The sequence below is a fragment of the Pecten maximus genome, chromosome 14 (genome assembly GCF_902652985.1).
Source record: "Pecten maximus chromosome 14, xPecMax1.1, whole genome shotgun sequence".
NCBI classification, from domain to species: Eukaryota; Metazoa; Mollusca; class Bivalvia; order Pectinida; family Pectinidae; genus Pecten; species Pecten maximus.
The window spans coordinates 38,853,373-38,880,327 of record NC_047028.1 but is presented as its reverse complement, the minus strand read 5'-3'; the positions used below and the strand labels follow the sequence as shown (position 1 = coordinate 38,880,327).

At 35.1% G+C, this 26,955-nt stretch overlaps 1 protein-coding gene across 1 annotated transcript; it reads right to left on the bottom strand.

Moving 5' to 3' along the window:
* Nucleotides 1-6,328: 6,328 nt before the first annotated feature.
* Nucleotides 6,329-24,457, bottom strand: LOC117342040 (nucleoside diphosphate kinase 7-like). Its single transcript, XM_033904003.1, has 9 exons — nt 24,349-24,457; nt 22,996-23,109; nt 21,979-22,145; nt 21,483-21,644; nt 18,725-18,879; nt 11,019-11,177; nt 10,450-10,685; nt 7,708-7,815; nt 6,329-7,252 (listed from the first exon to the last, which is right to left on the bottom strand). The coding sequence occupies exons 1-9, from the start codon at nt 24,349-24,351 to the stop codon at nt 7,220-7,222; spliced, it is 1,137 nt and encodes a 378-aa protein (XP_033759894.1). The 5' UTR covers nt 24,352-24,457; the 3' UTR covers nt 6,329-7,219.
* Between the last annotated feature and the right edge of the window lie 2,498 nt (nt 24,458-26,955).

Here is a 26,955-nt window from a genome sequence, read left to right as displayed (position 1 = left end):
TAGGGTACACCAACACACACACACACACACACACACACACACACACACACACACACACACACACACACACACACACACACACACACACACACACACACGTATAGCATACAAAGTGAGGACCTCGCTCCCACACTACAAACGGAGGACTTCTATAAACAGCCACATGAAAATTAAAATCTTCACACAGATAAAACGTTTATATCAACCTTATTCATACTCTATTTGCTGTTGAAGATTTGCTTACATTTTGAGGAGTTATGAAGGACCTTAGTCATATGAACAATAAAGAGAGCCCAGTGGACAAAAGACGTCAGAATGACGTTGATTAGACGTTGATTGATGGTTGTAAATGAAAGTTTTCTAGACGTCAGAACCACAGTCAAAAATTCAACGTCCATTCAACGTCCATACAACGTCCATTCAACGTCTATATAACGTTCATACAACGTCCGTTCAATGTCTATACAACGTCCGTTCAATGTCTATACAACGTCCGTTCAACGTCTATACAACGTTGCGCATCAGGCAGAACCAGACGTTGTATAGACGTCAGAAATGCGACCTATATCCCAATATCACATGCAATTATAGTTTTAAATTGAATGATAATAAAATAACTAATACCTAGTATAATAGGGTCTTTTTAGGATCTGTACTAGGTATTAGGTATTTTATCATTTTTCAATTTAAAACTACAATTGCATGTGCAAATTTAAAACTGGATAGTAATACAATTTATAACGCTACTTAATACTTGTTTCAACACAAGACGTGTAGCACAATTTGAACTTTCACTGTGGGTTTTATTCAATATCCTAAAAAGAAAACTTTTCTACAATTAATAACGTCATATTCTTTGTTAAAACCCGTAATAAAATAAAAAGATCAAATATCATTCCAACGTTTCGATTACAATATAGCAGTAAAGCTCTGCAAGTACAACAGGTTTTCCTTTCTTCAACAATTTGTAACATGGGAAATGTTCCTTGATGTCTCCATTCAGGTATATATTAATTATTCTGATAAGATTTCACAAAAAAAAATCCTACAAAACATCACTATGACGTATAAATCCATCAGATCAACAAACAAACAAAAACATATCAAACAAGTATCCATTTTTTTTTTATTTTGTTCAGTTCTGCTCCTTTCGACCACCACCTCCACGCCGGTCTGGGGCATACTTCAGGCAATTAGCAATAGATGAACAGACTTCATGCTCTGTTGTTTTGAAAGTCTTCATAGCACTTTCTGTAAAAAATACATTTAAAATAGATATTATGTTTTATCTTTGCACATATAGATGTTGGTTCTGAATTAGCAAATCCTGTACAATGTTTCAAAACATTTACTCTTCATGAGCGTCATTTAGCTGAAAAATTCATACTATCAAATCCCCTTTTTTAAATGTGACAGCATGTAAATACAGAGCAACTGAACTTAAATATGAAGGCAGCATCATAAATTGTCAATGGAAATGATTTATTCAATCTAACAAAAAGAAATGCTATAATAATATACGAGAGAGAGAGAGAGAGAGAGAGAGAGAGAGAATTTTCAGGTACTTTCAGGCAATTTTCAGGTATATTTTTCATGTGTATTTTTCCTTTTAATTTATGCTTCATTACATTTACAGTTATCTCTATAGTCTAATAAAAGTCTGCAATGATATAGTTGTCAGAATGAAAAAAAATTGCATAAACTTTGTTTTTTGAGATTTCCAATGTTCTCAGTAATATTTTAACTAGCGATCATACAAATCTAACTTTTCATAAGTGCTTTTAATCACAAAATATGCAGTTTATCTGTGAAATTTATATCCATGAATTCACTTTATGCTCATAATACAATTCGATCGTTTGGTACCAAATTAAGGGACGTAATTAATCCTTGTCAATAAATGCAACCCGGTCGGAAACAGCTGACGTACGCGTCATATACGACATGTATGCACTGCATGGAATGACCCCTTTTCTCAAGCGGCGATGTAAAGGTGCTGATCCTAAAAATATGAAGTACATTTCATGAGATACATTTAAACATAATTTAAATTAATCATACATACAATATAACTGTATAATATTTTATTTACCAACTTGTACATAGACCAGTAGACTAGTCTTGATGCTGATCATGAACTATATAATCATCAAATTACTTATTTGAATCAATAAATAGTAAAAACACTAACTGTGAAACTCGCTGTTATTGAGGATGAAGTTCTCTTTCTTATATCATGTACTAATTAAAATGCTGATAGGAAGGATCTATTTAATTTATGCTGTGTGAAAGCTATCAATTTTTCAAATTAAGATCTGGATCAAAAATACATATATATATGGTTAATGAATAATGAAGATATAGATAAGATAAAGTTGTTATCTAAGTTCATTATGTCAAATTTAAAGTGATACAAACTATTTCTGATTTTCTGTATACATTGTCATTGTATACTTATTTTTCTGTAATAGCCAATCTAGATGACTTCAAAGTCCTAGGTTTTGGTGTGTGTTCGTAATTTATATCAGTATACATTTTATGCATCTCCATCCTGTTTTCTTTTGGGGGGTGGGGGGGGTCGCCACTCTACTAGCTTCTACCTCTTTGTGATTGTACTTCCTATATTGCCCCTCCCATGTGGGCTGGAATTTGTTAATAAAGAATTGTATTGTATTAATTTGTATAAAAGGCCTTAGGACTAGTACATGTATATCCCAGACTACGGTAGATAACTGGCCTCGATTGATCATGGGCATGGCGCATATGTCTCGCCCTATCTAATACCTCAATTTCACACAGAGTGCACTTTACTCTGGGTCGTGGAGACGGAGTCGATTGCCTCCTGCTCTTTGTCCTTGGATGGTGTTTGGGGGCAGTCCTCACTTTCTTCGATATTTCCCTTCTTCTGTTTTGCTTTTTCGGTAACCCCGGTTCCTGCTATTTTGTGCATTTCTTCTTGTCTGTTGTCTTTTCTGCTTTTTGGAGGGAGTGAATGTGGAGTGATGTCATCTTCATCTTCCCCATCAGTATTCTCCTCCAGACCATCTTTTGGGGTTACGTAATTAACGTCCCGATCGTCATCAAAATCTTCCTCAAGGTCAGAGGGTTCGAAAATAATTCATAGAATGTAATAGTTAAAAATTTCAGTGACAAACCTTACCGGTTTCAGGAAGACAATGATCGCTATCATAAGTCGTGACTGTGTGAAACCTGGAAGATCGATGACAATCTACATGTGTTATTAAATGGCCAGCACAGAGTCAAATTGAAAATATTTTGCTCCCCATGAAAAGGCTTTAAAACTGAGGCTTACGTCAATAACGTTGAAAATCTAAGTCCGAACTCTGACGTATATGGGAAAATGTACCTTTAACGTATGTAAAGAAGCTGCATAACAGCTTACTGGGGCGTTGTAAGGAAGTTAATTATAAGTATCTGAAAGGATAGCGTCAGCCATCTTGGATAAGAATGAGGACATTTTTTAAGCACGTTGCTGTATACATTCTTCGTAGCCTGTCACCATTTTCCAACATCTGTCTTCAAATTTTTTTCTGTCTATTCTAATGCTCTTTGCAACTGTGTCTGATTTTAGTCAGATTCCATGCGCTTACACATAAAAGTTCAAGCACAGAGCTCGAGGTGATAATGAAATTAACACTACTGGATTTTTTCTAACTTTTCTACCAATATTTCAGAACTGAGCTCATATCCTGTTCCTATCTCTCCAAAATTTACACTGAGTATGCGTCTAAGACCCCGATACTGATGTTGTCTTTGCCTTTATCAAAACTCTGCTGGGTCAAAATTGGCATGTTTAGTTAAAAATTTCCCCAGTGACTACAGAGCTCCCAAATTAACTTATTTACATCCATGGCAGGACATCGCAATATTTGCATAACTACATTGTACACTGCCCGGCAGGTAGGGCGTAAGAATTGAACTGCAGCCTCCATTGCATAATCATAAGCGGCAACTGAATTAGGAATTTTATCTTTCTTCTTTTTTCTTTCTGATGTCTCCCTCGACAATGCCTCACTTTTCCTTAAATGACCTTAGCTGTTCATAGTATGTTAAAATAATAAAATTAAACCAAACCAAGCACATCCATCAGTTTTAAGTGACCACAACCAATACATGCAAGAGAGTCTCCAATCCAATCAAAGTTTGACGAGTGACATTAGTATGAAACTGCTGCCATTGCAAATATATCTTAATGCAGTAATACCATTTTACGATTGAGCTTCTCTGTGCAAAGAAAAGAAATAATTACTGCCCCAAGTAATAAGCAGCAGATTAACATAGAGTACCGTTTACATATTACACTCCACTATCTTGGGCATATCAATAAAATATTTCAATTTCTACTCAAGTTGGACTCAAACTAGCAAATTTAATGTTATTTTAAACTTATTATGCAGGAATTGTTCTGGGTAAGAAATAGCATATATGTGAGATTATCAGGGCTTTGGAGGAAGTGAATGGGGCTGTTCTGTTAGATTTAACATGTACATAATCATCACTTAAACGGTCCTGATCCCGATCCTGTAAATCATCAGAGTGGACTGGGAATCAAGCTTTCGTTTCAAGTCCCGTGTGACAGGCATGAATCAATGTATACAAGGGAGTTCAATAGATCAAAAAGAACTATCAGTAACTAGAACACTGACACGTCAGAAAGGGCCCCGCTTTGTGTCTGACCCTTCAGGGTAAATGTAATAATTATTGTCAGTGTTTTTCCTGCCTATATAACTGGGTGCACCAAACGACCCCATTCTCAATGCGTTTTAGCCTGATTTTTTCCCAAAATCAACTCGAAAATTCCAAATAACATTTGTATGACGACTTTTCACAATCAATGAAAAAATTCCCAGTTTCGTTTTTAGGAATACACTGTGCACTGTAAAATTGGTTAGCATAGAAAATTCAATGTGTGTGTTTGGGTGTAATTTACAGTTTGCGCTCAAATTTTCCCAATTTGGCATATTGAAGTTTTCCCAAAATACCCAGGAAAAACACTGATTGTAATATATTGACATGAAACTATTAGATATATGTTTTTGATTAACCTTTGCTATTGTTTCATTAATGTTAGCATTAATAGGGCCACTGACGATACTGCTTATTATTATTGTATGGAAAAGCTAGCTAAAAGAATTCTACAAGCATTACACTTTTCAAATTAGTTTCAAATCTAATATCAAGGAGCACACAAACTGATATAAACTCAATGCAGTTATTCTAATAAGGTAAACTTGAGAGGGTTTTCTGAAAAACAAAACATACCAAATGTGAAGAAAAGGGGAGAAAAAAAGGATTTTTTTAAATATTTTAATAATGTCCTTTTTTTGTCATTTGAGGTATAAGAAATCCAAACAAGTACTTTTTCACCTTTTTTGTTTTAAAACTTTTTATATTTAGACCCAATCAACTTCAAAATTTGGTCGCTTGACACCAACTTACCTTCATAATGTCATAACAAAATCTTTAATACCATTTAAAAAATGTCAATCCGACCTTAACATATGACCCATTGACTTTGAACTTTGGTCAGTTGATACCTTGTTTGATTGTGACCAACTTAAGATTTACCATTTAAAAAATGTCAATCCGACCTTAACATATGACCCATTGACTTTGAACTTTGGTCAGTTGATATCTTGTTTGATTGTGACCAACTTTGCATAAGTCATAAATTATGCTAATGGAAAACTGTAATAGTATTGTATATGTATGTGTGTATTGTGGTTTTATGTCAATATGTAAAATGTTACATCATCGAAAATCGGCTTCCCTCAATACCTGTATGTAACAATTTTCGCCGCAATCAAATAATATCAAAATTTCTACCAATCAGAAGCCTCTGTTTCATTCCCATGACAACACAGGTTTTGGAAAGGTGAACCATTGTTCCCTCAAAACCCCTATATACCAATTCTCTCACCAAAATCGAACAATAACTAAATTTTGACCAATCAGAAACCTCCATTTGTTACCATGGTAACAGACGGTTTCATAAGTGGTACCATTGTGTTTGGCTTCCCTAAATACCACTATGTATTAATTTTCACCGAAATCGAACAATATCGAAATTTCAACCAATCAGAAACCTCCATTTGTTACCATGGCAACAGACGATTTTGTAAGTGGTACCATTGTGTTTGGCTTCCCTAAATACCACTATGTACCAATTTTCACCGAAATCCTCCAACTCTTGTCAATAATTTGGCGCAAAAGAAAAAAAACGGACGGACAGACAGACGGACAACCTGATTACTATAGGGCACCCGCATCTCTCGATGCGGGGCCCTAATTACAAACAGTCAATAGATGAAGGTTCACTTTTAATCAGCTGTAGAGTTCATATCAAGGGTCACAACCAGCTCTGTAACATATTTTGTAAAGATGGCTGTTCAATTCGAATATAGAAGCGGGACACAACTGAAGAACACATTTCTGTCTCGTCATTATTCTGCGCAGTCAGGGAGCGTTTTTATAATATTTTTTCAAGTTCAAAGACAAAATAGATATTTTAATTCAATCATCCTATTTTAATATTTTTTATGGTAAATCTGCTGCAAACTTACTGTTTGGTTATTCTCTAATGACGGCATATTTTTTTTACACAAACCATTAGACTTGCACAATTTTTTAACTCTTAACTGGAATAAAAAGAATTGAATGTTGCTTCGGTAATTTCATTACATGATGAATTGAGTTGCTCTTGAAAGAAATTTAACATTAACTGCTTGAATTTGTATCATGAGCATCTCAATTAATCATCCCATAAAATGGACCAAAGAAACATGCAATCATAAATATGAGACAGTTAAATAATGTACTACATTAATGACATATTTTATTAGATGATTATATACATAGATATTCTAGAATTAATGCTTTACAATGTAAAATGTCTTCAGTATCAAAAAAATGTATGCTAAGTTCCCAAACTCTGCAAAGTTGCCCTCCTTCAACACTTGGTTCACGAATTCCACAGTTTCTATCACTCATGACAGTTATCATCCACAATAGGATTGTTGGTTCCTCTATATGACCAGGGCATTACCAATGGACAAAAAGGTCTATAGCAGTCTGAAAAATCACATGTATTTATGCTTCAACAGCAACACTTCAGACTTAGTATAATGTTTTTTTCAAGTCTTAGTCCGATGTAATATGGTATGGAAATATCTAGTTGCTCGATCTGTTTTTCTCCAAATCAACGACCCAAGATTCTGAAGAAATACTCAACCTGGAAAATAAATCAAATATATACTAATTTGTGTAATATACACAGCTATTCCTTGTAAAAAAAAAATTAATTTACCTTTTGGGTATTGAGTTTCCTACACCAATTAAAATGTGGTATAATTATAGTATAACTGGATCCGTGAGTATCTTTTAATAAGGCATGATATGGGTAAAACAGCATGCATTGGTATGTTTTGTAAGAGTATAAAATTATCTCGGTACATTTTGGTAGAGTATAACAGTATTTAGATATAACGGTATTCATGGGTATATTTTGGTAGGAATATAGGATTTGAAGTTTTATGATACTTCCAGGTGTGTATTTAGATGCACATTTTGTCAGGAGTATTAAATATCTCAGGGTTTTATTTCCATGTGTATACGAATGTTTTTCTCATAGAAATAACTGTGAATGTCTGAAAGGAAGAGGGGTTTATTGGTATTGATCATTAATACCTCTAGCTCTCCATCTTCTGGTAAGTCTGTACAGTGGACAGCATTCTGAATTTTGTCAATTCCAAACTTTGCCCGCAGTGTCCTGGGTCGCAAATGGCGAGCAATTTCCTAAAAAAAAAAGAAGAAAAAACAACATTTTACAAAGTGTCAACACAAAAAAACCTTCTCAGACAATCATTTTTTTTCATTCCAATAGTTTAAAAGGACTAGCAGGCAATGTTCCAAACTTGTGTCATGTGATTTGTGTCTACAGAAACTTAAAATCACTCATTTTCTCTAAAACAATGAACACAAATTGCTCAATGGATGTGTACCAAATGCTATATGAATGGACGTACATTTGTTTTGCAAAAAGACATCTAGAAAAGACAAAATTGCTTCACTTGAATTCAAGAATGGTGTACCATATTTTTAGATAAGTTCTGAAATTGGCATAAAACAGAAAAATTACAAGAGACAGAAACCCTGAAAGCCATGTGGCACGTATGATTGTTCTTTTATTAAAGCTGTAAAAAGTGTTGATAAGTACTGTCCAACCCACTTCATACAAACTCTGATAATACAAAAACTTGCTTAATACAAATAAAAATTGAATCCCCTACAAACCCTGTTCATTATTCTTAAATTGTTCATCCACTTAATACGAATCGGTTACGACAAAAACCCCGGTATTACACAAACATGCCTGAGTCCCTTGAATGCTGTGTTGTTTTAAACCCAATTGATACGAAGTGTCCAAGTCAAGAGTCAGCAAAGTGTGACATAGATAAGTTTTCATAACGTTTGTCATGTACCGAAGTAACGAAGATTTTAGAGTCACTGTGCGTGATGTGATTGGCTTGCTTGTGAAAGCATGTCATATTGTGTCGGCACATTCTATCAACAAGTGCTTCCATCAGGCAGGGTCTATTGTCAATCAACAAGAGATGGACAGCGACACTAATGACGACCTTCCTTTGCTAAGTTACGACTTCTCCTGCCAGCGACAATACTATCACAGCTGAGCAATATCTTGATATTAACAGCAGTATTAGAAGAGATTACCAAGGCTCGCATTGTCAATTATGTAAAAGGAGCAGAGCTGCAGAACTACAAGAGCGATGATGATGATGATGATGATATTATGATTATGATGATGATATGATGATGATGATGATGATGTGATGATGATGATGACCTAGAAGCATGCGCTACTGATCGTGCGGTCCGTGAATGCCTTAAAAAATTATAGAAAACCAAAATGCCGTTAACGTCGTGTACTTGTGTTGTGAAAGCATGCAACCGCACATAATAGGAAACCTGTATAGGACAAAAGCAGTGGTCCCTAGTAACTCGTCATAACCAGGTTGGACTGTAATCATAAAGCTAGGTCACAAATGTTGCAAAGAGAACAACAAGATGAAGATGGCAGATGCATCTCTCGCTTCTCGGTAAGTTTGTCTTACTTTTTACTCTGATCCCATGACTTCCAATATTTCAATATGGTCGAAGTTACATTTGATGCATCAAAGATTATTTGACTGGCCGCAACGGATTACTCACAGAATATCTTGTTGTTTCAAACATTCAAATACCATCCTCGTATACTCCTAACTTTGATGGTGTTTTTGTCAGGATCAACACATGAAGTGTAGCAATAATCCACACATAAATACCCTTACTAACTTTTGCCGTTTTTTCAGCCAAAAATGTTGATGTACTAGTAAATAGGTGAATTGTGTTTAAATGAACCTATTTTTGACACTTTTCCATCTCAATATTCCGTCTAAGCTTAAATTGTCAAAAGAATCGATGTCCTGACAAAAACACCATCAAAGTTAGGAGTATACAAGACTGGTCTTTGAATTATGAAACAAGGACATATTCTGTGAATAATCCTTTGCCAGTCAAAGAATCTTGGATGCATCACATGTGGACCATATTGATAAATGGGAGATCATCGGATAGAGTAACAAGTGCAATCAATGATTGCGAAAGCTCACCGGCAGCAGCAGTTACACTATGCATTCATTTTTTATGTATGTATAAGCATGTCATTTTGAAATTGTATGTCATATAATATCGCTTCTAGACCCCTAATGGATGTATAAACCAAATAAGAAGGGTGTGGACTTACAAGCTTTTCAAAACTAACCCCCAAAATCTTTAAAGGGGGTTTTTGTGTCAAAAAAAAGTAAGTCCACTAAATGGTAAAATGCGAAAAAAAAATCACAATTTGTTTCTGCATGATTTTGCCACAGCACCACTCCTGGATCTCTAATGAATGTATAAACCAAATTAGAAGGGTGATAGGTGTATACTTTTGGACTTACCCCCAAAACTTTAAAGTGAGTTTTGGTGCGAAAAAAAATTAAGTCCACAAAATGGTGAAATGCGAAAAAAAATCACAATTTTTTTCTGCATGATTTTGCCATACCATCACTCCTAGACCTCTACAGAATGTATAGACCAAATTAGAAGGGCATGAGGTGTATACTTTTGGACTTACAAGCCTTCCATGTGATTTTCCTATATAAACTATGGTAAAGTTTCCCCCCTCTCCAGGGGCAAACATAAGAACTGGACCATATTATTCACAATTTTGGATTACCTTTGGCCATGGAAGCTTCCTGCCAAATTTCATTGAATTTAGTTGAGCGGTTTTGGAGTGGGCGGACCGACAGACAGCCTGACAGGATGAAATCTACAGTTCCCCAGTTTCACCAGGAGGGGGACTAATAATATAAGGGACCTCATACTCACTGGGTCTGCTGGGCCCACCATCTCCCTGAAAGCTCTAGGTGCATCTTTGGCACGAATCTCTAATGCGATGCAAGGTCCAGATGTAAGCTCATTGACCATGGCACCATATTCCTGGACAACACCCTTGTACACCTCAAAAAATTCCTCCGCATTGGCCTTCTCCATATGGAACACCTGTAGCATGGAGATCTCAAACCCAGCTTCCATCACCTTGCTGATGATATCACCAGCAGCTCCTGTAAGATGTTACCATACAGACTATAAAGACACTATAGAAAATAGACAATAGGTGGAGGATATAAATGTACAATACAAATTGATATCACTCTGATGGATGGACCACATCTTGTTCAAGGCAAGAGGCCAAGAAGGCCTGCATAACTCTATATTTCAATGATCACCTGTCCTGCAGACTATACAGGCATGCTAAACATCTAATATCAATTAGGTCATTTCTCAGTTTAATCTCATTCTCACATTGAATCTCTAAAATCATCAAACTCCTATGTTGGCAGTAAAACAAGTATAATACCATGGTTTGAAGCAAGCTTTAATTTATAAAAATCTACCTGACTTGACTGCATGTGGCTTGATAACACAGCATGTGCACTCTGAGAGTTTAGCCGTGTTTCGTTGCACTGGGCTGCCATTTGAGGGGAAGAAAAATTCAATTTCTCTTGCAGCAGAACCTATGCTGTCCGAACCATGACAGGCATTCCTTATAACATCTGTAACAGACAAGAAAATACATGTTGTTGATTAAAACTATCATCACTTATATTGAAGATGAGAAATCTTTGTCTCAAGGAGTGATATTCTTGTTTATCTAACCCGAGACACACTCTGTCATGTCTATAGATGATTATTTTCCTCCCATCAACCCGAAACACTCTGTCGTGTCTGTAGATGATGATTATTTTCCTCCCATCAACCCGAGACACACTCTGTCATGTATGTAGATGATGATTATTTTCCTCCCATCAACCCGAGACACACTCTGTCATGTCTGTAGATGATTATTTTCCTCCCATCAACCCGAAACACTCTCTGTCATGTCTGTAGATGATGATTATTTTCCTCCCATCAACCCGAGACACACTCTGTCATGTCTGTAGATGATTATTTTCCTCCCATCAACCCGAGACACTCTCTGTCATGTATGTAGATGATGATTATTTTCCTCCCATCAACCCGAGACACTCTCTGTCATGTCTGTAGATGATTATTTTCCTCCCATCAACCCGAGACACTCTCTGTCGTGTCTCTATATGATGATTATTTTCCTCCCATCAACCCGAAACACTCTCTGTCATGTCTGTAGATGATGATTATTTTCCTCCCATCAACCCGAGACACACTCTGTCATGTCTATAGATGATTATTTTCCTCCCATCAACCCGAAACACTCTGTCGTGTCTGTAGATGATGATTATTTTCCTCCCATCAACCCGAGACACACTCTGTCGTGTCTGTAGATGATGATTATTTTCCTCCCATCAACCCGAAACACTCTCTGTCATGTCTGTAGATGAAGATTATTTTCCTCCCATCAACCCAAAACACTCTCTGTCATGTCTGTAGATGAAGATTATTTTCCTCCCATCAACCATAGACACTCTCTGTCTTGTCTACAAGCCTATCACTGTCAGATTAGGACAGCATAAAGGGTGACAGGGTGGCCATATTGGATTTAGAGAATTGAAGTTTGGTGTCACTATTTCTCGAAAATTATTGGAGAAATATTTCTCAAACTTCATGTGTACAATCCCCTTGGTCCTTATTTGTGTCAATTCAATTTTGATTTTTACCAGGCAGCCATTTTTGATTTTGACAATTGAAAATTTTTATCGCTATTTCTTCAGAAGTGCTTGAGGAATATTTCTCAAACCTCACAACGTCCACCTTGGTTACTATAGTTGTGCCCAGTTGATATGGATGTGTATGGTGTATATTTTACTCCCTTGCCAGTCATTATGGGGACCTTTGCTAACCTGTCTGTCTTTCAGTTTTATTTTGTCTGACCAAGAAAACAAAATGGCTGACAGTCAAAATTTAGTATTAAGATATATGTATGTCATTTCTAATTCACAAAATCTTAGATATCTCTAAGGTTTCATATTTTTCCCTTGGCCCTGAACATTCTTCTACAAGACCTGTTTTAGATTTCATATGTTAGACTTCCTTGTTTTCAGATCATTGAGTAGAAAAAAGATCATATATCACATAGAATAAATAAAGATAATTCAATTGTTGATGTCAGGATCCCTGCTGCATCTCCTTGTTTTAATTATGTACAAATTCTGCTTTTTTATTTCAATTTCTGTATAAGAAAAGGTACTCTTCAGTCTTGTGTTGAATTTGAAATGTGCTGTATCCAACTAATTTGTGATATTTAAATTGGAATACCATGCAGTGGTAAAATCTGTCTGTATTCAACTGGTAAAGGCATTGGTACTCAAATGAAATATAAATCTTGCATAAATATTATAGTCAGCATGTTGTTTTTGTTTTTAATTTCTGTTTGATTATGGATAGATTTGTGTGTGTACAGAATTAGTGTTTTATTACAACATGCATTTACATGTGCATTTACATATTTTTTGCAATTAAGTAAATTAAAACCAGCAAACTATGTAACTAGTAAATTACCTTGAGCAAGTCTGGATTAGTCTAGACTAGTCTAGAATTGTCTAACACTAATCCAGACTAATCCATTGTAAGTCTTGTGAAATCCATAGATATCCGTAAGGATTTCTCTGGATTTCACAAGATTTAATCTCTGGATTACCCACGACGGTATTGGAACAGGATATCTTGGAATATCCAGGGAAATCCAGACTTTCCTCATCTCTGTGTTGAGTCCAGACTAATCTCTGGATAACCCATGACGGTATTGGAACAGGAAATCTGGGAATATCCAGGGAAAAATCCAGACTCTCCACCCTGGATTTTTCCCTAGATATTCCTAGATATCCTGTTCCAATACCGTCGTGGGTTATCCAGGGATTAAATCTTGTGAAATCCAGAGAAATCCTTACGGATATCTATGGATATCACAAGACTTAAACAATGGATTACTGTGGATTATCCAGGGATATCCTTGCATATTTTCGCAGGGGACTTCGCCGTCGGAAAAGTAACACCTATATCTCGCTTTCGCGAGTCGCGGCGAGATAAAAACTGTCAACCTTTTCATATATACGGTAGGCAATACAACTGACAGTTGGACAGATGGTGATCATGAGAAGATTATTTTGGGAAAATTCCAAAGTCACACGCTCACAGAAATCAGATCTTAGAAGTAATTAACTAAATTTTCTCGAAAACCGCCAACTCTCTGCATAGTATTTGAAATTTGCAATGACTGACAAAAATAACCACAGGGTTTAATTGCAGAGCTCTTTCTTAATTTGTAAACTCATCATTCTAGCAAAATCTGGAATTTAACAATCAAATAAAGGTTATATATGGACACTCGTTAACAAAAGGCTATGTAGCTATAGTATTTCAGCATGGTCAATAAGTTAAACTTGTATTGAAATGATAGAGCTCCGTTAATCAGTGTGGTTTATATTTGCATGTGTTGTCTAAAAAGGCATGTATCCATTTAGGATGCACATTTACAATATATCATAGTTTATTGTTATATTAATAAAGCATAAACATACACTGATATAACTACATTGTTTTCAAGCTCACCTGGCCATTCAGTGAGCCATTATCATGGCGCATTGTCCGTCCGTCCCTTATAAACCTTTCCTTCAAACAACCATTCGGCCAATTCAACCAAAACTTGTCTCATCTTGTTATCAGATCTAGATCTAGCTATAGACACTTTATTAACATTTGTATGATTTATCTTCTCATGGCCATGATACTTAATGTTAAAATCTTGCCCAATATACTTTCATGGCCATTATAAAATTCAATGGCATCCAGAAATCATCATGGCCATATGAATAATGGTCAAAAGTCATGGCCATCACATTTTCAAAGATGCCATGAAAATCTTGTGAAAAGTCTTCATTTAAAAAAAAAAAAATCATGGCCCCCATGAATATTCGACCTTTCCATGGCTTTTTCATGGCCATTAATTATTTTTTTCATGCCAGCAGGGTTTTCATGGCCGTGATATTTTCCCATTTTCATACATGTCAACCTCTGAAACCTCCAATGAGGGAGATCTCCCTCATTCCACATCCAAAATGAGGGAGAAAGTGCGTGAAAAAAACGCGACATTTTTGTTACTTTAGGTGATGTTCCTCATGGGCTTGCGCAGGTGTAAATTACCACGGGCTATACATTTTGATATTTAAATTTGACAACAATGGTCAATTTTAAAGAATAATAATAATTAAAAAAAAAAAATATATAAAAAAAAGTGATTAATTCATTTAAAAACTGTATTTAGTGAATTATATTATTAATGATGTAGTCACTTGAAATTTGCAACCAGTATACAAAGCAACTACTTATCTCCTGAATTTTTTTTTTTTTATTATTTTGTTCTGAAATATTTCATTTTTGTTTTACTAGTAGTTCTATTATGACAATAAAAACAAACTTCTTAAAAAGTCTTTTTATTTTTTTCTGACCCAAATTGAAATCCGGATTTTTGTGGCAGTTTACGACTTTATATTAGTATTGACCAATTAAAGATGGCGGCAGTACAAACGCTGGTACTGACAGCTACGATTAAGAAAGGCATTATTGGCTTTCATGTGAGTAAATCTTGTTGACAGATAGTATCAGTGTTTGTTCTTGAAGTGATGTATCCTAGTTGTAATCACAAAATTAACTGACCATGTCAAATGAAGCCACATGGGTTATAATGTATACACCAGTCGGCAGGCACGCATGAATGGTGACCGGTGACCGACTCCCCTCTCTCACCAAGCCCCAGGCCAGGGCAGACTACACAGGTGGTGGGGGTGTTTTGTTTACATAATCAGTTTAGGGTCAAAGTGTCTGAGATTTCCGGGGTTTTATGAGGGAAGACTGCGCAAATCCGGGAGAAATTTAACCCCGATTCGGGAAGTGTACCAAATCGGGATTTAGGGGAAATTTTAATGATTTTCCGGGCACTTCCCGCGTAATCCGGGATGGTTGACAACTATGCATTTTCATGGGGATTATTTCTACACGTTGAAATTCATGGCCATGAATGAGCTGATACTTTCATGGGCATGAAAACGTATTTCCCATGGGTGAATGTTCATGGCAAATTCAAGATTTTTTCATGGGCAGAATTTGAGTTAATGGCCATGACTACTTGACCTTTCCATGGCTTTTTCACTACAATTTCATGGGGAGAATCTTCATGGCATTATCATGGCTTTTTCATGGTCATGCTTTCAGTAGTGTAATGTCACATCAAGGTATATAATGTCACATCAAGGTATATAATGTCACATCAAGGTCTACAATGTCACATCAAGTTATCTAATACCACATCAAGTCATATAATGTCACTTCAAGGTATATAATGTCACATCAAGGTATACAATGTCACATCAAGTCATATAATGTCACATCAAGGTATATAATGTCACATCATGGTATACAATGTCACATCAAGGTATATAATGCCACATCAAGTTATCTAATGTCACATCAAATCATATAATGTCACATCAAGGTATATAATGTCACATCAAGGTATCTAATGTCACATCAAGGTATACAATGTCACATCAAGGTATATAATGTCACATCAAGGTATACAATGTCACATCAAGGTATCTAATGTCACATCAAGGTATATAATGTCACATCAAGGTATCTAATACCACATCAAGGTATACAATGTCACATCAAGGTATATAATGTCACATCAAGGTATCTAATGTCACATCAAGGTATCTAATACCACATCAAGGTATCTAATGTTACATCAAGTCATATAATTTCACATCAAGGTATCTAATGTCACATCAAGGTATCTAATACCACATCAAGGTATATAATGTCACATCAAGGTATGCAATGTCACATCAAGGTATCTAATGTCACATCAAGGTATACAATGTCACATCAAGTTATCTAATACCACATCAAGGTATATAATGTCACTTCAAGGTATCTAATGTCACATCAAGGTATATAATGTCACATCAAGTCATATAATGTCACATCAAGGCATGTTATGTCACATCAAGGCATCTAATACCACATCAAGGTATATAATGTCACATCAAGTTATCTAATGTCACATCAAATCATATAATGTCACATCAAGGTATACAATGTCACATCAAGGTATATAATGTCACATCAAGGTATACAATGTCACATCAAGGTATCTAATGTCACATCAAGGTATCTAATGTCACATCAAGGTATCTAATACCACATCAAGGTATACAATGTCACATCAAGGTATACAATGTCACATCAAGGTATCTAATGTCACATCAAGGTATCTAATGTCACATCAAGGTATATAATGTCACATCAAGGTATCTAATACCACATCAAGGTATCTAATGTCACATCAAGGTATGCAATGTCACATCAAGTCATATAATGTCACATCAAGGTATCTAATGTCACATCAAGTTATATAATGTCACATCAAGGTATATAATGTCACATCAAGGTATACAATGTCACATCAAGGTATCTAATGTCACATCAAGGGATCTAATGTCACATCAAATCATATAATGTCACATCAAGGTATACAATGTCACATCAAGGTATACAATGTCACATCAAGTTATCTAATGTCACATCAAATCATATAATGTCACATCAAGGTATATAATGTCACATCAAGTCATATAATGTCACATCAAGGTATATAATGTCACATCAAGGTATATAATGTCACATCAAGGTATCTAATGTCACATCAAGTTATCTAATACCACATCAAGGTATATAATGTCACATCAAGTCATCTAATGTCACATCAAGGTATACAATGTCACATCAAGGGATCTTATATCACATCAAGGTATATAATGTCACATCAAGGTATATAATGTCACATCAAGGTATCTAATGTCACATCAAGGTATATAATGTCACATCAAGGTATATAATGTCACATCAAGGTATCTAATGTCACATCAAGGTATCTAATGCCACATCAAGGCATGTTATGTCACATCAAGGTATCTAATGTCACATCAAGGTATACAATGTCACATAAAGTCATATGATGTCACATCAAGGTATACAATGTCACATCAGGGTATATAATGTCACATCAAGGTATCTAATGTCACATCAAGGTATACAATGTCACATCAAGGTATCTAATGTCACATCAAGTCATATAATGTCACATCAAGGTATATAATGTCACATCAAGGTATCTAATGCCACATCAAGGTACCTAATACCACATCAAGGTATATAATGTCACATCAAGGTATATAATGTCACATCAATGTATACGATGTCACATCAAGTTATCTAATACCACATCAAGGTATATAATGTCACTTCAAGGTATCTAATGTCACATCAAGGTATCTAATACCACATCAAGGTATACAATGTCACATCAAGGTATATAATGTCACATCAAGTTATCTAATGTCACATCAAGTCATATAATGTCACATCAAGGTATATAATGTCACATCAAGGTATCTAATACCACATTAAGGTATACAATGTCACATCAAGGTATATAATGTCACATCAAGGTATATAATGTCACATCAAGTTATCTAATGTCACATCAAGTCATATAATTTCACATCAAGGTATATAATGTCACATCAAGGTATACAATGTCACATCAAGGTATATAATGTCACATCAAGGTATACAATGTCACATCAAGGTATCTAATGTCACATCAAGGTATCTAATGTCACATCAAGGTATATAATGTCACATCAAGGTATCTAATACCACATTAAGGTATATAATGTCACATCAAGGTATACAATGTCACATCAAGGTATATAATGTCACATCAAGGTATACAATGTCACATCAAGTCATCTAATGCCACATCAAGGCATGTTATGTCACATCAAGGTATATAATGTCACATCAAGGTATCTAATGTCACATCAAGTCATATAATGTCACATCAAGGTATCTTATACCACATCAAGGTACCTAACGGCATACCAAGTCATCTAATGTCACATCAAGGCATGTTATGTCACATCATGGCATCTCATGGAACATTATGGCATCTAAGTTCATATGGCATATCAAACTTATAGATCCTTTGGACCAGGTTGGCTAGTAGTAGAGACGATCACAATATAATAACAGAGATACCAGATAAATTTTGAGATTGTCTTACCTGTCCCAAACCGGGCCCTTATTGAGTTTGGTGCCTGTTCCCTGGCAGCAGCTGGATCTGTGGGTCCCAGGAGGTTTGTCCATTGTGATACACAGTCTGGGCCCATCAACTCAATAGCTATAATTGGTCCGCTTGTTATGCAGCTCAACAGTGTGCTGTTTGGAAAATCAAAGACACATATTGATACAATGCCATGTATCGAGGTTACAGTTTAATTAAGAGTTACACAATCAAAGTATGGAGCACTAATAAATAATCAATAGACAAGAATAACATATAATTATATGTCTCTTCTATCCCTGCTAAATAGTAATTAAAGAATAAAAAAAAATAAAGAAAACTCAAAATTTCCCTCAAATTTCAGTATTTTTTCCAAAAACAACCAAAAAGCTTCCACCTTATAGTACTACATGTAGAATAAAAAGATAATAACATTATGCCTAAATCCTGTCAATTTCAGTGCTTTTGTCTTCAAAAGTGGCAAAGAATGCACAATTAATCATCATAAAGCATCATTGAGCCATTTATGACATAATTGATTTATTTGTTCCTGACAAATGCTTTTTTCACTGTGCCAATGGACCAAAGTTGGAAATGATTTTCTCGAAGGAAATTCAGCTTTCAATTGAATTATGTATAATTTATGTTCTACTCCAACCAAATGCAAGTGAATTACCAGTATCAATTCTTTTTACAATGTCACCTAATGTCTGGCACATTAGGTGACATTGCAAGCTCCACCATTTTACAAGCCATATATCTACATTTATCAAGTATTTAAAGTCCCTGTGCACACAAAATAGTACGTAAACATTTCTAAATATCACATTAGCATGACTTATTTACTAGTGCAATTCACACATCACATATGCTTATTCAGGCCATAAATGGGTGTTTATTGTATGAGACAGGTTGTCAGAGTAAAGAGGTAAAATAAAAGAGAAATATGTGAAGTGGACCCATATAAAGTGACAAATCAGATACTAATGGTAGGTTTGACTGTATATTATCTAGACCAATATAAAGTGACACATCAGATGGTTTGACTGTATATTATCTAGACCAATATAAAGTGACACATCAGATGGTTTGACTGTATATTATCTAGACCAATATAAAGTGACACATCAGATGGTTTGACTGTATATTATCTAGACCAATATAAAGTGACACATCAGATGGTTTGATTGTATATTATCTAGACCCATATAAAGTCACACATCAGATGGTTTGATTGTATATTATCTAGACCAATATAAAGTCACACATCAGATGGTTTGATTGTATATTATCTAGACCAATATAAAGTGACACATCAGATGGTTTGACTGTATATTATCTAGACCAATATAAAGTGACACATCAGATGGTTTGATTGTATATTATCTAGACCCATATAAAGTGACACATCAGATGGTTTGACTGTATATTATCTAGACAGAGTACATACCAGCTGTAAATTGTTTAACCTTTAGCATAAACAACAAATTGACAATTAATCTATAACATTAAATCGCATCCAGTAATATAAAATTGATAACAGGACTGGATAAATTATGCACCAGATATTGATAACATAAGCCATAAGCCCAGATAGGACCAGCACTGCCCAACTTGATATTTCAATGACCATTGAAAAACTCTCCCATTTTAAGTTAGTATTTCTAGGTCGCTGGAGTGCTTCCTGAAAATACCATGCAAGGAAGTGAGCACCTTACTTCAGCTATAATAATAATAACATTTAGCTCTCTGATTTCAAAGATGATTTAAAGCAAATTCACTTGAAAATAACTCAACCTTAATAAACCATCGTATTTCCTTTCAGGAATTAGACTTCACCACTTAGCCTCAATGGGGTAGCAGTGTACAGTAAAAATGCCCAATTTTGAAAAATATGACACATGTCTTAGATATGTAAACATTGCCAGTTAACCCTACATATAAACTCTAATAAAGTATATATATTTGTAATCTGTACAACATTTGCAATTTTAATACAGCTCTGAAGGATAAGTTAACTGATATTTTCTGTGATTTTTAGAGCTGTGAATACCATGGTAACAGCTTAAAAAATGCTCAAAAATTGCAAAATATTATGATATTTGACCCAAAATGACACAATTCTCTACACAATTCTTTTTCTGAAACCTATTTAAAATTAAATATCTCTATCCCAAAGACAGAATTAATCTTGTTTTGACATATGTTGTAAATTAAGTTTTTCCACTATCTCACCTTTACTGTGGGCATCCATTTTTCGCTGTAGGCAAAACTAAATTTCCTGTGTAAACACACTTGCGGAAAATCCGGAAAGTTAAAATCCAGAACCAATTTATTAATTTTTGTTTTAACAAATGTGAAGCCTGTATGTACTTCTTCATACTGAATATACCAATTATAGTGTACATTTATTTTTTCAGTTTTTATGCATATCATAATACAGGAGTTATTTGCTTAACAAAAAAATTGCCCATGGCCAGGCTGTCCTACTGTAGTGTGCTACCTGGGGATTAATTATATAATGTTCAATGGAGCAACACCCTTCATTTAAACATCACTGGATGTCCTTCACCCAATAATCAAAGCTAGACCTAATCTGATCAAATACCATTCAGTAATATTATGACTATAGTAACACTTTACAGGCAATGCCGATGGAAGCTCACTGGTCCTTTGTACGAGGCGAGTTAAAAATTCAAATGGACAAAATATTAGATGTCAGCAGACATTGATCCAGACACAAACATATAAATCTTACTCAAAATATGTTTTTCCTTGATGTTCTTTATAGAATTCCAGAGCTTCATTCCGACTCAGCTGACACATCTTCATGTTGGCAATCAGAAAACCATTCTTAAAAAGTAGATCCAGAACTTGGCCCATTTTTGGTACAGCGTCTGGCTTGATTAAGCCCAGTGTCCTGTAAAGTAAAGAAATCGGGATTCTAATTAGATTTTATCAAAATTTGAAATTTGATTTAATTCTTTCAAAATGTTATGAGGGAATTTAAAAAAAAAAAAAACCAACAAAAAACCTGTGCTGGTTATCACTGTCTGTAATAGCCAATAGGTATGAAAGCCACCCAGTGATGATATGCATGCCCAAGTATTCAGTAAGAATTGAAAAAAATAACAAATGCACAGAGCCAGTACCTACACATGGTAAGTGATTTGCTAAATGAATGAAAACGAAATCAATGAGAATAACATCATCAAGATATGTATAAATATCGGTAACCCGATTGTGGCAATTACCTCTCTTTTTTGTTGGCTAGTTTCCTCCTAGTAAACTCATCTCCATAGTCTACAAAATTGAGCTGTCTGCTTAAAACATTGACAGTACTGTTGATGTAGAGGTCCTCAAGTCGCAGATCATCCCTCTTAGTTCTTTTCAGAAACACCCTGTGGTTCTTAACGTCAAACTGAAAATTAACAGATCTAAAGTCAAACTAGAACATCAACATGTCAGAAAGGTTGTATGGTGTTGTATATGTATCTCTAAATGCTTATATATTGTTAACCATTTTGTTGTGTCATTCACAATTTGTGATACCACTGCACAGTCTACATTAATATATTGTCTGTACTGGTACTTATAATAACTTAACAAGGTTAGATACCAGCAATAACTTTGTCTGGCAATTGTCATTGGAAAATCCCATTGCTATGTTCTCTATGGCAAAATACATTTTCTAGACAAACGTCTTTTTTTTTTTATCATGCGCTGTATGTGTTTGGTTTGTTTGGTTTGCTTTTGTTTAACGTCCTATTAACAGCCAGGGTCATGTAAGGACGTGTCAGGTTTTAAAGGTGGAGGAAAGCCGGAGTACCCGGAGAAAAACCACCGGCCTACAGTCAGTACCTGACAACTGCCCCACGTATGTTTCGAACTGGCAACCCAGAGGTGGAGGGCTAGTGATAAAGTGGCGGGACACCTTAACCACTCGGCCACCGCGGCCCCCTGTATGTGTCATGATCATTACACTGACTTGAATGTTTAGATTGTCTTAAGTCTATGTGTTTGCTTTATGGTTGTGTGAGTGTGAACAGAAACTTGACTATGAAGTATTTTTGTAATATATGGTTAAATAAATATCAATGGTATATATGACGTCACAATAGATTTCGTACTGGCACAACCAATAAAACACTGACCAGGTTATATCATACACATTATTACACAATATTTTACATATATAGACAAATTAACTGTATAAGAGGTAATCAAATTAAATTATGTGATAAATATATTATAAAAGTTTTACATATTACCATCTCTACTGTATTGTCCTTTACGTAGTACATGAACTGGTATCTGCGTTTAAAAGCAGCGTGTGGGTCATACCACTCTGCAATGAAGCAGTATCTGTCTTCACATCCTTCACTCTGTAATTAAAAGCAGCAGTTATCAGTCTGTGGACAACACTTGTAAAAACGACTGTACTTCTGCCATAAATTATTGAATCAAAATACTGATTTGAGACCTGTTTAAATGTTGATTATAAGATTAGGGCCTCAATGTCGTCAAGGCATGTGCTATCTTGGATTGTCAATTTTGTGAAAATCGAAATCCAGTCACAAATACAAGTTAACATGTATGCAATCAAACCATGCAGGAGGCAGAGTTCTGATATACATAAGCTGATGGTTGTATTTTTCTTATTGTTTCCCAACATGGAAGTTGAATTATCGCTCAAAATTACAATATTTATTATTTGTTGATTATTTAAAACGAGTTTTCAGTTACTCTGGTGTGGTGACTTGGAATTCCCTGTCTTGTTAAATCAGAGAATATCTTGATGCTGAGAAATTAAAATCAAACCTTAAAAGTTATTTATTAGATTCATATTTCAATAACAGTGCTACCACAGTAAATTAAAGAGCACATTAACAACAGCCATCGTTTCTCACTATAAAGCTGTAACACATTTAACTTTTATTTGGTTGTATGTTTTATAATCGTATTTTACACTGAATCTGTTAGAATGTATTGAGTGCTCATTTTACTTAACATGTTACCCTCATTAAATAAAGATTTATATCATTATTATCATATTAATTTTAAATGGTTGTGACAAGAAATGGAGAGAACAGAATTAATAATTTGAAAGATGAGATTGCAGTTTTGAAGGAGGATATTGTGTCTGCTGATGAACTTTTAGTAATCAAAATGAGTTCCAATCAGTGACAGTCCGGGAAAATAATTATTCTCTCCTCACGGAAGTTCTAAAGATGACAGTTTGGAAAGAATTTTGATGACAGTGTGTAAAGTTATGATCTTAGTGAGTGAACCACATGTTTATGGTTGATGGCCACTTTAAACTTTTGTCATTTAAGCATGTGTCATCATCCAAGGCATGTATCGGTGAGATCAGAGCATACTTGTTGGAAATATCTTAAAATATAAATGATGTGTTGTAAATGCTTAACAACGGGTTTCAGAAACCGAGGCCAAAAGACGAAATATTTGGTTTGAGAACATGTTAAAACTTAAATTTTCACAATCACAGGCAGGTAACAACTGAACAAATCACGTATGTCATTCAAATAAACCATGATAATCTAAATATGTATATATATGCAGCTTGCATAGCAATCATCTAGTCATTTAGTAATCCATCTTACCATGTTCGTTTCATTCACTGTTGTACTTCACAAAATAACCGTTCAAAGCAACCTCATCGATACCCCTCCAATGCCTGGTGTTGTTGTTGGCAACAAGTCTGTTCACTAGTTGACGTAAGAATGATTTTGATTGGCTTATCTATCAACTTCGGTGGGGGGCATTTCTTGTATCCCGAGCCGAGCCCGAGCTTTTGACCCGAGCCCGAGCTTTGGATATTTTCGTTTTTCTCCTTAACGGATGGACTGATTAAACCCATTTTCTCTACATTTGTTTGAGTTGTTGTTTGTCACATAACCGTGCCAGCGAAATTTCATGAAAATAAATATTACTCTTGAAATCGCCGATTTTCATTTTTCAAGGGGGTCATTTCTTGTATCCCGCACTCAAGCGTGACTATTCACTTTTTTGCTTTTTCGGCATAGCCGTCTAATTTTGTTTTGGCCCCGGATATGACGCGACAGGTGGCGTTACTGGTCAAGATGAAATATGTGATTGGTCAATGTAGCGGTCAATGCAAAATGCAGATATACAGTTAAAAACGAAACAAAGTTAAAGGAATCTCGATCACGGTAAACCAATATTTATTTTGTATTTTTTTATCATTTTATTGGGTATATCTTTTAAAAAAATAACCTTCTGAACAATAACTATTCGAATTCGATGATGTATGTACATAAAAACATTATTTATCAATTATTAAAAGGTTACACAATTCGCTGATCAACAATCTGAATATGCAAAAATTTTGTGACATATACGATAAACGCATGCGCACAACAAACTAAAACACGTGGAAACAAAAATGGCTTCAAATGTGAAAGGGACTGCGGTTGAAAACGATAAGTTGAAAACGATAACAGCTTCCACAATGAAGAGAATAATAGGAAAATGGGTCAAACACAATCCTAGAATTAAACTTGGGAAGCAGTGCAATAGACTGTACCAGTTCAAACATGAAAACAGCAGTAATACGGACGCCGCTCGTATTCTGCTTGATTGTTTGATAGTAGGTCATGACAATCTCGGTAATATTTACACAAACTCGGTAAGATTTCCACAATCTCGGTAATATTTACACAAACTCGGTAATTATTAACACAAACTCGGTAATAGTTCCACAAACTCGGTAATATTTATGCAGTCTGTACCAGTACATCGCTACATGTACTGTCACTATACTATATGAACAATGTTTACACTTATTTACACATAAATATGTGTGCCGTAATATATACAGAACGTGTTATTTAACATTTAAACCACTGTATAATATCGTTATCCAACTAATCCAGATGGAATATAGATATCGCCTTGTAAACTATCGTGTGTTTGTGCTGCCACGATTTCAAAACAGTCACGTAATGATTTAAAAATAATTTCCGCGCTAAATTTAGAGGGGGATTCCCAAATAAATCTAGTGGTCAAGCTGGACATAGGGATTGACTGTGAACATTGGGACAGCACAGAAACATAACTGGAAAGGAACAAAACGCGTACATTCAGTGAAAATTGCAACGTTTTTACCATGATGTCCCTTTTAAATTGAATGCAAGCTGAATAAGTGGATGCATCTATTCAAATGACACATTTGCAGTCTTATTATCACCAAAAATGATTCAAACTGATATAATTTTGTTATCCGTGCTGAAACTGCGCATTTATTAATTACAATGTAGTTCGTTAACTTATTTCACCAGTAGTTTTACATTATAACCACCAGCATTAAAACTATGCCGTTTATCTTTTTTGAAGATATTTCTTGTTTGGCTTGCCATGTTTACACCGAGCCCGTGCTAAGGGCAGACAACTCGACCGAGCCCGAGATTTGTGTATTTAAAGATACCGAGCTACAGAATGTATGTGTATTGTCAGTGAATAATACCTGACAATTGGTTAAATTAAAGTTTCTTTAATATATTTTGATAGGTTATGAAAACAATACAGTCGTATCATATGTAAATATATGTAAGTTTATAATGACAACCAGAGACATATATACAGAGAGATTAGTAACATCAGAGACATATATACAGAGAGATTGGCAGCTCTCTATTTGCCCTTGTGTTTACATAGTGGCCCCTGACCTTCCCACAATCCTTTGCGGTCGCTCGGTTCAGTCTTCACTAGACGCCATATTGGAGAAAACTTGAAAACCAGACACATAATTATCGATTATTTCTATTTGAAATCGTCACCAAGATCCAATTATGTGCTTTAATTTTATTTATATCAAAGTGCAGAAGTGTCATCAATATGAAATATATCACAATTTGCTGTCCAAGTGTTTGTATTTTGAGTATGAAAGTCAAGCACAACGCAGGAAAGATCGGCGGGAATCTCCAATTTTTGAAAAGTCCCTATGGGGTTTTCAAGAATACGGATAAATGACAACAATGTGCATGATAATCAAGACCACATTCCATAAGTATGATAGTTTTTGGTTAATGTGATAACTTTTGTAGTGGCCTAGATAAAACGATGTGCTTTTTGTGTGCGTTTAAATTTGACGATGTTTTGGTCTGACGTAATGGCTGCTTAATTACAAAACTTGAACATGTCGAATAGGACCCAATGGATTTTAGAAAATACGGATAAATGGCAACAAT